Below are 13,670 nucleotides of genomic sequence, written 5' to 3'. Positions count from 1 at the left end.
AGGAGTTTTAGTAAGTGGTTAACGTGTAGCTTGATTAGTTTTAGCTGTTTTGTATAAATGATATATTTTATAGTCATATCTTTTGTAAGATTGTAATAATATATTTTATACAATGGATATTTGTTTTGAATATTATGATGAAACATCCTAGTTTATTAATTTTAAGTTGTTGAAATTGGGATGTTACATAAATTAATCAAACTAAAAGTTTTTTTTAAAAAAAATATAATTATTAAAACTAGACACAACAAATTTTAAGTAAAACTCATCAAATTTTAATAATAAAATCAATTAATGTGATAATATAATTTTACAATCAAACTTTTGTAACGTCCCATTTAATAAATAACTTATTTAAACGACACGTCACACAATGTAATATAAGAGCAAAGGTTCGGAGTATAACAATCACTACTCCTTACAATATCCAAAAATACTTAGAGGAATCCAAGGCACACCAAGATGCCAATACAGAACAAAGTACAAGGATTGACAGTAAACGATTAATGCTCCAAAAACAAGGTAATACATGGGCCATGGCCTTAAATAAAACTCAGAGAAATGGAGACCATCCCAAGGAGCTAAGTAGCGGAATCATCATTTTCATGTTGACCACGAGTAGCTCTCGTATCTGCTCACATCAATAAATTGATGATCATCGTGAAAAGAGAAAACCACACAAACAGAACATACAACAAACAAAAGGGTAAGCTAGAGTAGAAAACAGTTTATCATACAGTCACATACAATTTCACAGTCGAAGATGCATATGTCAACCAATCATGTTATGACTTTTCAAACAATACACTAAGACTCGAGACACAACTCATCATTTAGCGGATGCTTGCACTTATGGTGGCCTTTCCTGCTCTACCGAGCTGCTCTATCGAGCTAATTGTTACATGTGTCTCATCCCCCACGCATAAGGTTAGTTCTTAAAGTGTTTCAGGCCTCCTACTACTCCCACCACTCGAGTCAGTACGCTTTATGTGAGACTAACTAACTCTTTAGAGTGTCAGGATGCAATCCTTACCTTGAATCCTTACTAAATTATATAAATGGGACACCACCATGAACTCCCACTAACAGGAGTCATGGAATTACGTCCCAACCAACTGAGGCACCACCATGAGGTCTCACCTAGAGGCTCATGGAATTACGTGCTAACCAATGAGGCACCACCACGAAACTATCGTGGAATTATGCCCTAACCACATACAAATCATGTTTCACAAACCAAGAGTGTAGTTGTCATGCATACTAGACTCATGCCAACACTTATAACCAACCTTCATTCATATTCCATTCCAAGATCCTACCAAACTCATCATATTCAGCCCATGAACCATTTCATACATGCAACATCACTCAAAACATGCTTTAATACAGTAATCCAACTAAACATGTGACATTCATCCAAGAACAAAGAAGTAAATAGCACAAGAATGCATTCTCGCTCAGCTTCTCGCTCAGGCAGAAAGGCCTCGCTCAAGTGAGAGGGTCCCTAACGCTTTTAAGATCAAAGGTAAATTTAACATGTAAATTTAAAAAAAAAAACCAGAATATAATTATAAAAGTTTTCATACTTATTATTTTAATATGGATAATAATACTTTAATCTAGTTTTTTTATCTATTTTTAATCTATCACTCTTATCACTTTTAGATAATCATATCACATTATTATAAAAAATTAAAATAGATAATTTAAGAGTGATGAGAGTAGTAAATTAAAAGTGGGTAAAAAAGATGGATTAAAATATTATTTTCTTTTTAATATTTATTTTTTTTTGTTGTGTGTTGGTATTTCTTAAATGAGTAAAGTAAAAAAAGGTTATAATGCGCTTCCATTCCACTAATATAAAAAGTTACTATCTTTGACCACTTTTGAATGAATATGTGTCTGTACAGTGTACACCAGAGAGAGATCATCTCTTTGAGCGTGTTGCATTATTGCTTTCGCTTCTAACACTTGATGGCGTCATCAATTCCTTCCACGGAATTCGCCTCTTCAAATTCGAAACTTCCACGGAAATACGACGTGCTAATCAACTTCACTGGAGAAGACATTCGCAGGAAATTTGTTTCTCATCTCGATTCTGCTCTCTCTAATGTTGGGCTCTCCACTTTCCTTTACGTGGAGAATGCAGTGAAGGGCATGCACATCCAACAACCTATTCTCAATCTGTGTCGGGTAGCAATAGTTGTTTTCACCAAAACCTATTCTGAATCTGCTTGGTGTCTTCATCAGCTTCAACAAATCATTAAATGGCAAGAAACTTACTCACGACATCTTTTGCCTGTATTTTACGAAATTGAACCATCTGATGTACGTCTTCAGAAGGGTGATTTTGGAGAAGCCTTCAAAGCAACTGCACATCAAACATTTTCAGGCATGTCCATGGAGCATGACATGTCCAGTTGGAGCCACGCACTCACCAAAGCAGCAAGTTTCTTTGGATGGGATGAGAGTAATTACAGGTAAATCACTCACTCAATCATTCAATCAACCATATTTTGAGATTGTACTATAATTTTTGTAATACGTGGGTTCTTCTATGATTGCTGTTGAACTTGAAGGAGTGATGCTGAACTAGTGGACAAAATTGTTAAGAGTGTTCTTAATTTACCGGTCTTGTCTGCTACTAAATTTCCAGTTGGATTACAATCCCGCGTGAAAGGTGTGATTGAGATTATACAAAATAAATCCATGGAAGTTTGTCTAATAGGGATATGTGGAGAGCGAGGATCGGGTAAAACCACCCTTGCCAAAGCTATCTACCATCAAATTCATAGTACATTCACAGAGAAAAGTTTTATTGAAGATATTGCACAAGTTAGTCAAACAAGAGGGCATGTTCATTTACAAGAACAACTTCTTTCGGATGTCCTAAAAACAAAGATGAATATACCTAGCGTTGAGATGGGAAGAAGTATAATTCGGGAAAAACTTCATGGGAAAAAATTGCTCCTTGTACTTGACGATACTAAATACGAACCATTATTAGACCTATGGGATAGTCATGTATGGTTCGCTAAAGGAACTGTCATAATAATTACTGCAAGAGAAGAACACCTACAGAGGATACCTCAGATTGATTCTGTTTTTAATGTAAATTTGTTGAGAGAAAATGAGTCCCTTGAGCTTCTTAGTTGGCACGCATTTAGAGAAGAAAAACCAAAAGAAGAATACAATTACCTTGCAAAAAGAGTAGCTGATTATTGCAGAGGACTACCTCTTGCTCTTGAAGTCATTGGAAGTAGTTTATTTGAAAGGACGAAAGAAGAATGGGAGAGTGTGTTGTTAGAATTAAAGGAAATTCCCAGGCTTGATGTCCATCGGAAATTGAAAATAAGCTTCAACAATTTACGCAATGAAATGGAAAAAGATTTATTCCTTGATGTATGTTGTTTCTTTGTTGGTAAAGGCAGAGCCTTCGTTACAAAGATCCTAAACGACTGTGGAGTAGATGCTGATAGTGGAATAAGAATTCTCATAGAACGTAACCTCATACAAGTTAGAAAGAACAACAAATTAGGAATGCAACCGTTGCTACGAAAAATGGGAAGAAAAATTATTCGTGAAATTTCAGGAAAGGAACTTGGGAAGAACCCTCAACTATGGTTTGGTCAGGATGCAGAATATGCAATGTTAGAGAATACTGTAAGAACATTTTTTATCTATCGTTTTGAAACTTCTTTTGGAAGTGTTTGCTTTCTCATGAGCAATATATTTGTTTTTCTTAGCTCTTCTCATCACACCGGACAAAAGTCATTCAGAAATTGCCTTTCAAGATGCTTGTAATAGCCACAAGAGACTTATTCGAACGTTATCCTTTAGTGATAAGAGACACATCAAGGACTCGGAAACTCACTGAAGATTTTGGGAAACTGAGATGGATCAATTTGCAAGGGTTTACTTCAGAATACCTACCTAACGACTTTAATCTGCATGATGCAATGGCAATTGATTTAAAACACAGTCTTCTTCTATTAGTCTGGAAAGAACATCAGGTTTTTATTTCGTGTCATTTTCTTTTAAAACTTAGCTTAATTAAAATAAAAATACTATTTGTTTACACTTATAACTATATCGGTTTTTCATTTTCTTCTCTAATATTTTGTCAAAAACTTTCTGCTTGAAGGTTTTGAAGTGGCTAAAAGTCCTTAATCTTAGTCACTCCAAGTACTTGAGAGAAACTCCTGACTTTTCTGGACTACCACGTCTTGAAAAACTCATTCTCAAAGATTGTCCAAGATTGCGCAAAGTACACCCGTCTGTTGGATGTCTCAGCAATCTTATATTGCTAAATTTGAAGGATTGTACAAGTCTAAGCAATCTCCCAAGAGAGGTATATAAGTTGAAATCTTTAAACACTCTCATTCTCTCTGGTTGTTCGAAGATTGACTTATTGGAAAAATATATAGTGCAAATGGAATCCTTGATAATTCTAATTGCTGAAAATGCAGCTGTGAAACAAGTACCTTTTTCAATTGTAAGCTCAAAAAGCATTGGATATATATTCCTACGTGGAGTTGAGGGATTGTCACGTAATCTTTTTTCTTCTATAATTCGGTCTTGGATGTCACCAATAATGAATCCCTTATCTTATATTCACTCGTTTTGCATGGATGTTGAGGATAATGGTTGGAACAATATTGCGCCATTGCTTAGCACCCTTGCAAGTCTTCGAAGTGTTTTGGTGCAATGTGACACCGAGTTTCAACTATCCAAGCAAGTTGAAGATATTCTGATCGATTATGGTGTAAATATTACAAAATCAGGAATTTCAAAGCAGCACTTCAAGTATTCTTTGATTGGTGTTGGAAGATGCAAGGATTTCTTCAATGCTGTCAGTGATAGCATATCTAAGGTTCTTCTCTAGCTTTTCCTGTGTTCCTTACCTTCACTAACATTTTATCTATTAATTAAGAGAACACAATAATCCTAATAAAGTATGTAATATATACTACAATTCTAAAATTTTAGCTCCCAGCGCTTCTACAGGCACACAACTTCATCCAAAAGTTTCTGATTTTAATAACCAACTAACCAAGTGATTATGCTTATACTAAGTACTAGCAAATTGATTTCCACTTTCTTGCTTTACTAGCTTCATAATGGTTGTAGAACTATAAACCATGAGAGACAAAAACAAAACCGCATTATGAATCCTTAAAGAAATGATGGTGAAATACACTCAAGAAAACTATTAACTAGATTTTTTTTAACCATGTATCAATTTTTGTTTAATTAAGCGTGTCCTTATTATCTCATGATACAGGTAGTTGCAAGCAATGAGTCACGTGATGTTTCTCTCCCAGGTGATGTTGATCCTTATTGGTTGGGCCACATAGGTGAGGGACATTCTGTTTCTTTCACTGTGCCTCCAGATCGTGACTTGAAGGGAATGGCTTTGTGTCTCGTTTATTTATCAACCCCTGAAATTGTGGCAACAGAATGTCTTAGAAGTGTCTTAATTGTTAATTACACAAAGTGCACCTTGCACATACACAACCATGGTAGAGTAATTTCCTTTAATGATATAGATTGGCAAGGTATAATATCAAATTTGGGATCAGGAGACAAGGTGGAGATTTGTGTGACTTTTTCTCATGAATTGGTAGTCAAGAACACAGTTGTCTATCTGATATGTGATGATCAATTAAATGACTTGGAAAAGGAGCCTGCGCCAAAGAAAAATTCCCTCATTAGATTTCTTAAGAAAATTGTAATGTGACCTTTGATAAGTCATTTATCTTCTTTTAGAACAGCAGGATCTCGAGTTATGGAATTAATCCTTGTGTCCTTGAGTGCAATTTATTTTTTCTTATACTTCCCTTGTTTATTTTACCCTGTTTTTGCTCCTCACATTGTGCTTCCTTGGCTTTATTTGAGATGTTTACTGTATTTGTTTTGTCGTTGTTGCTTTTGTCGGTTCTTTTACCTTTTACCATATAATATTTCATTAAGAAATCCTCGCAAAAGATGCTGCATTATGGAATAAAGACAGCTGAGGTTCGATATCTATAAGCTATCATGAATAAAACTAAAAAAATATACATGAAAAAGAACGTATTAAGTCATCAGGTTTCGTTATAGGTGTGTGACTTCACATAATGAAATGTATTAAGGTTTAAGACTTCTAAAAAAGAACAAATAACATTCAAGTTTAAAGCATTGTATATGTTGTAATGACTTTGTCCTTTATATAGGCCTTCAAATAAGACTGTTTCTTGCATAATCTTTAGAGATATTATCCTTTTATGCTTGATAACACAATCGTTTGCATATATATGGACTTGTAGAATGTTGCACTTCCTTATAAATACTGCGAGCTATAGATAAGGAAACATGCAAAGAACGTTTGGAATAATATGTTTATGATATTGTACAAATATTGATTGCCTCACGTTCCTTACGATCAATGATTCTTTTTATATAGGTTTATTTTTTAACATTGCTCAAACAAATTGTTTCTGCATTTATCAAAGAAAATAGTGGCTTCAACTTTAAGGGCAATGTTTAAGTTAATTTGAGCAAATTGAAAGTTACCATAATAATTGATTTTATGGGTAAAAAGATATTTATGAACATTTGTTTTGTCAATCAATTAAGATTATCATATACTAGACTGTCTTGCTTAATTTAAATGCTTTTAGTAGGTGTAACAGCTTTTCCTTCATAAAATACAACATTAGAATGTTTATAAGCACAACATAAAAAAAGCACAGATGCAGAAAGAAGGTGGCAATGCAACATACTTTATAGTGTTTTTAGTATTGAAGACAAAACACATTTTCTCACACCCCGTTTTTGTCAGCATCAAGAAGGATAGAGAGAAAGAAAAAACTATATTTCTATCATTGTGGTAGTTGAAGGTTACAATCATGACAATACTTTATATAAAACTGCCAAAATAAAGCATATTTTTACGTGGACTTAGTAGATAATCTTGTTTAGTATATATCTAGAAGAAGTTGTTCCTGTACACGGATTTTACAATAATAGTAATTTTATTATTATTACGACAAAGTGTATGAGTGTACATAATGCAGGATGATATTCAAGTGTGTTCTTCAATTCAGTAAAGGGACGAGATTACGGTGCGATCCTAATAATATAACGTATCACGTTGAACCAAAAACAGAAACTAATAGACAACAAATCATAACACACTTTAAGAAGAAAATACCGAAATTTAACTGAGTTTATTTCTTGATACAGTGTTAATAATGTTAGAAAGGGAAAAAATTGTCAGAAATAATAAGAAAGAAAATACAATAAACATCTCAAGGACAGGCAACAAGGTATAGCGCGAGGAGTGAGAAACAGGATAAAATAAAAATTGAATTTTAAACTATAAACTGCTACTCAACACAAACAAGAAAACAACGACACAGAAATAAACTGTAAACAAGGACATTAGGATTTAATACTCAAGGCATCTTGTTTTGTTCTCAAAGAAGAAAAATAACTTACCAGTAGTCACACCTCACCATTTTCTTAATGAATTTGTCAAGGGCATTTACCTTTGGCTCAGGGCAAGGGTCCATTTCTAAGCCATTTGATTCACCATATATAAGATAGATAGTTGTGTTCTTGACTACCAATCCTTGATCAAAAGTCACAAAAATCTCCACCTTATCTCCGAATCCTAAATTTGACACTATGCCATTCCAATCCTCATCCTTAAAGGAAATTATTGTGCCATGGTTGTATATCTGGCATGTACACTTTGTGTAATTAGCAATTAAGACACTAGAAAGACATTCAGGTTCAATGATTTTGGAGGTTGATGAATAAACAACACACAAAGCCATTCCCTTCATGTCACTATTGTGAGGCACAGTGAAAGAAACGGAATGTCCCTCACCCATATGGGCATACCAGTAAGGATAGTTGTCACTTGGAAGAGAAACATAACAAGACTCACTGTTGGTCAATCCCTGTACCAGGAGAGCAAAGGCTTAGTCATGTATGAAAATTTTCTATTCAAATGATCACCTACAATCCTTGTTTTATCATTCTGAATCACAAATATGAACCTTTTTAATCAAATTAAAATGTATTCCTGGAATTAGTCACCTCAATAATCATCACTAGTTCTATGGGTATGCAAATTATGAACGAGATTGATGTTTATTGTACCAATCATTCCTGTTAGTCGCAATCTTGATTAGCCATGGAAAACACAAAAATGGACTTTTTAATCAAGTTACAAAGCACAAATCAAATTTAACAAAATTGGTCATAGTTTTGCTCTGCATTTCTGTTTACGATCAATGGGAATCTGACAAACATGAGTCAAGTTTAGCATGATCATTTGGCTTGTTGATAATTAAAGTGAGGTATTTTTAAATGAAGCAATGCTACTGTAAAAAAAACGGGTGAAAAAAGGTTGAGTCTTGTAGTTTCCTTTAGATACTGTATTAGGGTTATTTCATGTTGTCTCAACAGCTAAAATGAATGGAAAGCTATGTATGTACACAAAGGTAAGAGCTAGAGAAGGAACCTCAGAAACGCTATCGCTGAGAGTGTTGAAGAACTCCTTGTAACTTCCAATACCAATCGAAGAAAATCTCAACTGATCCTTTGAAATTTTTGATTGTGTAAAATCAGCACCGCATTCGAAAAGAATTGTTTTTAGGTGCCTATATAGTTGAAACTCTGTGTCAAATTGAACCAAAACACTTCGAATATTTGCAAGGCTGTTATGCAATGGGGCAAGGTCACCCCAATTATTATTCTCCTTATCCACGCAAAACGGACGAATAAAAGATTGGGGATTCCTTGTTGGCAACATCCAAGACCGAATAGCAGAAGGAATAATATGATGTGACAATCCTCCAAATCCATATAGGGATATATATGCAATGCTTTTTGAGCTTAAAATTGAACAGGGCACTTGTTTCAGAGCTGTATTTTCAGTAACTAGAGTTATCAAGGATTCCATCTTCACTATATCTTCTTTCAATATGTCAATCTTGAAACAACCAGAGAGGATGAAAGTTCTCAAAGATTTCAACTTATATACCTCTCTGGGGAGACTGATTAGACTTGTGCAGTCTTTCAAATTGATCAGTAGTAGGTTGCAGAGATTTCCAATGGATTCGTGTACCTTGTACAAACTTGGGCAATCTTTTAGAATGAGCTTTTCAAGACTTGGTAGTCCTGAAAAGTCAGGTGTTTCTCTTAAGAACTTCGAGTGACTAAGATTAAGGAATTTTAACCACTCTAAAACCTACAAAGATAGTTTTTTGACAAAAGGATTTGGGAAGAAAAATAGTAAACAACAGTTATAATCGGAGCCAATTATACTATTTCTAACTTAATTAACCTATGAGTTTTAAAAGAAAAGGCATGTATGAATACCTGGGGTTGTTTCCAGACGAGTTGAAGATGACTACGTTTTAAATCAATTGCAATTACATTTTCCATATGAAAGTTGTTTGGAATGTATTTAGAAAGAAACCCTTGCCAACAAATCCATCTGAGTTGTTTAGAAACGTAGCCATAATCTCCATTAAGTTGTACACGATCCAATTGTAGAAGTCTTAATCTCTTCATTTCCTTGAAGGCATGGGCTTCAAAGCAATCTGTGCTGGTTGAATGTAGTTTCAGGGACAATCCCTGGGTAGCTTCTGTTCCCTGTGATGAATATAGCAAAGATAAACAATTGGTAAATCCCTAAATTTCTGTTGATTATTGCTACCTAATGCCGAGTCTAACAAGTTAACAACACATCCATTACAATGAAAAAGAAAACACGTTGAAATAAAGAATGTTCTTACAGTATTATTTTTCAGTACATCTTTTACATCATCCTGAAACCATAGTCGACTCCTTTTCCACGGTTCCTTTGGGCATCTCTGAAAAATAATTTCTCTTCCCATGTCTCGAAACAAAGGATGCATTTTAAGTTTGTTGTTCCTTCCAACTTTTATGAGGCCACGTTCTATGAGAACTTTTATTCCAATATTAGCATGTAGTCCACAGCCATTTAATACATCTGTGACATAGTTTCTCTCTTTACCAATAAAGAAACAACATATATCAAGAAATATATCTTTTTCCATTTCACGTAAATCGTCAAAACTTATTTTCAATTTCTCTTGAACTTGATCAATGGAAATTACTTTTAGTTTTGACGGTACATTTTCCCACTCTTCCATTGTCCTACCATATAAAAAGGAACCAAGGACCTTAAGAGCTAGTGGTAGTCCTCCACAATAAACAACTATGTTTCTTGCAAGTTCATTTAAGTCTTTTCTTGGTTTTGCTTCTCTAAAGGCATGCCAACTAAAAAGTTCAAGGGAATCATTTTGGTTCATAACATCCATTTCATAAACATAATTAACTTTAAGTCGGTTCAGCAATTGAACATCTCTAGTTGTAATGATTATCACAGATCCTTGACCGAACCATTCACAACTCCCGCATAGGTTTTCTAATTGGCTAAACTCATTCACATCATCAAGCACAATGAGCACCTTTTTTCGACAAAGTTCGTTCTCGATGATAGTTCTTCCCATCCAAGTGCTTTTGAACCCGAACTTTGATTTTAGGACTTCATAAAGAAGATTTTCTTGCAAATCAACATTTTTGCTATTTACTAGATCCCAATCTCTAATATTTTCAATAAAACTCTTACCAATGAATGTACGATAAATTCGATTATAGATGGCTTTGGCTACAGTAGTTTTACCCGATCCTCCCATTCCCCATATTCCTATCATACAGACTTCGGTGGAATGATTTTCGATACATCTAATCACCCTTTTCACGTGGGACTCTAATCCAACAGGGAATCGGGTAATAGGCAACTCTGAATAGTCCAACAATGTTTGAACGCGGCTAACAATTGCCTCCACAAGTTCGGCATCATGCCTTCAAGATGAATGGTAATGTATTACCACAATAAATCACAACCTTAACATATGCTTCATTCAATCTCAAACAAAAGAAAGTATGAAGGATTCATTTGTTTACCTGAAATTTCTGAGATCCAAACCAGTGATACCTGCGGCTGTGGTGAGTGCACGGCTCCACTTGGACAATGAAAGTTCCAGTTGTTCTCCTGAATAGCTTTTGCGTGCAGTTTCTTCCAATGCTTTTCCAAAATCATCCTTCTGATGACGTACATCCAATGGGTCAATCTCGTAAAATACGGGCAGAACTATTTGACCAAAAGTTGCTACACATTCAATGATTTGTTCAAGCTCAAGAAGACAACAGGTAGATTCAGTGTATGTTTTGGAGAAAACGATAATTGCAATCTTAGAGCTTGCTATTGCTCGCAAGTGTTCTTCCATCTTCATTCCCTCATGTAGATTCTCTTCCTTAATCAATGTTTTGACCTTAGCTTGTAAAATAACATAATGGAGATGAGAAACAAACTTTCTACGGATGTCTTCTCCGCCAAAGTTGACGAACGCATCGTATATGAAATTGGATTCTGATTTTAAGAAGGAAGAAGATGATGATGAAGAAGAAGAAGAAGCGAACTCCATCAGAGGAATTGAAGTCAACTCTTCAAAGGTAAGCAATAATGATAACAAAATGTTAAATACAATATAAGTAATTTCCGATACAAGTAATTAATGTTAACCATGAAGATAAAAAAATTGTTGCTCCAGTACCAGAATTTTTACGAGATTCTAGCATTATAAAGTAAAAAAATCATTTAATAAAAATAAAGTCCACAATATAAAATTTTATTTCCATTCTCATAATCTAACTAGCAGTGCCGTAACAGGTATCGTTTCTTTGTGACAGGAAATTTTAGTTTCTACCATTTGCATGCTTACTTTGACCTTTCAGCATACACGTTGACTTCAATTATGGAATGTGTGGTTTCCAAGTAATTATTTTTAACATACACGTTGACATGGCTTACGTGACAGCCTTTTTTTTATTTTTAAAGTAATTATTTTAAATGAAACCAAATTGATGTGCACGTGCGGAAGTTATCCTGAAAGTTGTTTTTGGCAAAATGAAATTGTTGGTGCGTCAGAGAGAGAGAAAGGGGGAGAAAGTGGAGTTGTTGGTGCGATAGAGAGAGAGAAAGGCAGACTGACAGAGAGAGAGCAAAAGGCAGGGTAAACTCTAGTTCTTAGAGAAGCAGAGAAAGAGTGAGATCAAAAGTCATAAAAGAAGACGTTTGTGCTTGTCGGAGAACAGAGGTGTGACTAGAAGTCATCCACGGCGACGTTTCCACCATTTTCGCATTTGAAGTGACAGGTGTCTTTGGAAGTTTTTGCATAGTTAATCAAAGAAGACGACCACTAGGGCTTTCAAAAATCCAACACCTCCGACACACCACAACGACGACGGTGGGTAGGAACCTTTATTTTGTAAGTATCCCCTAATTCTATTTGAAAGATTATGTTTTTTATAACCCCTTTTTCAGCAGAAATTCTCCGATTTGTATGCGGTTTGAGTTATCTCAAGGGTTGCACAATCAGGTAATTATATTCAACGTTTGGTTCATTAAACTTAATTTTCCATTTCGGGGTATTGCTGATTTGGTTTTTATTAGTGTATAAAACATGGCAGTTTTGGTGTTGAAATTATTGATTGAGGTGTTGAAATTATTGTTGATTTGATGTATATAATTTTTCTGAAATTCCTAAAATTATGATTTTTTACAGAGATGTATTTCGTCATTGCTGTAAAACAAAGTGCATTGGTGCTTTGAATGAAAAGTTAAGTGTGCCACAAAAGGAGTATATTGCAAGCACCCCGTTTTGGTGGTTTCCCATGTTAAAGGAATCATTGAAGATAAGTAGAAATGTTTTATCTCAATTATGTGTTAAATGGGTTGAAAGAAGGGGTGATTTTGATGTTAGCGGTGAAGTGGTGGAATTTAATTTATTAGATGTTTGGTTAAGGTTAGGATTGAGGGTGGTAGGAGAAAAAATTGATTTAAATGAGGAAGTTTTGGAGAGTGAGACATGGAATACTTTTAGGGGTCAAAGAGTTGATGTTAAGTTGATATCTGATTTTTTGATGAAATTTGATGATGATGTTGGTGATGTTGAATTATTTTGCAAGTTATATATTGTGTTAGGAATATCAGAGTTCTTGCTTTCAAATAAAAAGGGTAGTGTTTTTCCCATTATTTTTAAAATTGTTGATGACATGGAAAATATTGGAAAATATAATTGGGGTACATTAGTGTACGAGTATTTGGTGTGTAACTTGTGTAGTGCTTTGTTGGCATTGCAGAATGAACCAAGTCGATTTGAGTTCTATGTGGTTGGATGTGCGTATTTGCTTGAGGTAAAGTGATTTATGGTTTTTAATGTTGTTTACTGATGGTTTTCATTTTGCATAAATTGATTTTAGCTTTTATTTATTTTTGCGATTATGGTCATTTGATCATTTGATTATTTGATTATTTGCCACTCAACGTTCAAGTGTAAGATGAACTTGTTCCCACAATTGTTGTATTGGATGAATGTGAGCGTGGGTGACAAAGTCATGAAGACTGCGTTTGATAACGACATGGTGTGGACGTGCTTAACAATATTATTTATTTTCCAGTTTGTAAGTTTTTTGGATGTGACACATGTGTTTTTTTCTATAGGCTATTGTTGATGTGGTGGCGTCAAAGGAAGAACTTGATCATGTTGTTGTAAGAGAAGCATTTGAATAATTTGGCACTG

The 13,670-nt window shown here is 34.6% G+C and overlaps 1 protein-coding gene and 1 pseudogene across 4 annotated transcripts; one reads left to right on the top strand and one right to left on the bottom strand.

Annotated features, from left to right (window-relative positions):
• Positions 1 to 1,899: 1,899 nt before the first annotated feature.
• LOC114193565 (disease resistance protein RPV1-like) lies at positions 1,900 to 5,835 on the top strand (annotated as a pseudogene). The gene is made up of 5 exons (XR_014984084.1): positions 1,900 to 2,480; positions 2,580 to 3,663; positions 3,747 to 4,013; positions 4,145 to 4,873; positions 5,285 to 5,835. The product of XR_014984084.1 is annotated as a disease resistance protein RPV1-like (transcript).
• Positions 5,836 to 7,179: 1,344 nt separating this feature from the next.
• On the bottom strand, positions 7,180 to 11,548 carry LOC114193562 (disease resistance protein Roq1-like). Of its 3 annotated transcripts, none has more exons than XM_085665469.1 (6): positions 10,993 to 11,548; positions 9,795 to 10,890; positions 9,376 to 9,651; positions 8,516 to 9,244; positions 7,877 to 7,949; positions 7,180 to 7,724 (listed from the first exon to the last, which is right to left on the bottom strand). In XM_085665469.1, exons 1-6 carry the CDS (start codon positions 11,511 to 11,513, stop codon positions 7,693 to 7,695), a joined length of 2,727 nt encoding a protein of 908 aa, XP_085521595.1. In that variant the 5' UTR covers positions 11,514 to 11,548; the 3' UTR covers positions 7,180 to 7,692. The 3 variants fall into 3 exon arrangements, with proteins under 3 accessions (XP_085521595.1, XP_027939215.1, XP_027939216.1); XM_028083415.2 differs by having other exon boundaries at positions 7,645 to 7,724; positions 7,891 to 7,949; XM_028083414.2 differs by having other exon boundaries at positions 7,180 to 7,949.
• Between the last annotated feature and the right edge of the window lie 2,122 nt (positions 11,549 to 13,670).

Source organism: Vigna unguiculata, chromosome 8 (assembly GCF_037176805.1).
Source record: "Vigna unguiculata cultivar grain cowpea cultivar isolate G323 ecotype 2 chromosome 8, ASM3717680v1, whole genome shotgun sequence".
NCBI lineage: Eukaryota > Viridiplantae > Streptophyta > Magnoliopsida > Fabales > Fabaceae > Vigna > Vigna unguiculata.
This window is presented reverse-complemented; position numbering and strand designations above follow the sequence as displayed.

What these genes read in the sequence shown, in the direction of transcription:
- LOC114193562 (XM_028083414.2), bottom strand. Translation starts at nt 11,513, where the DNA reads ATGGAGTTCGCTTCTTCTTCTTCTTCATCATCATCTTCTTCCTTCTTA. An exon ending in TCGTCTGGAAACAACCCCAG is followed by an intron (nt 9,245 to 9,375) that starts GTATTCATACAT and finishes CTATCTTTGTAG; the next exon opens with GTTTTAGAGTGGTTAAAATT. An exon ending in TCAGCGATAGCGTTTCTGAG is followed by an intron (nt 7,950 to 8,515) that starts GTTCCTTCTCTA and finishes CTCCTGGTACAG; the next exon opens with GGATTGACCAACAGTGAGTC.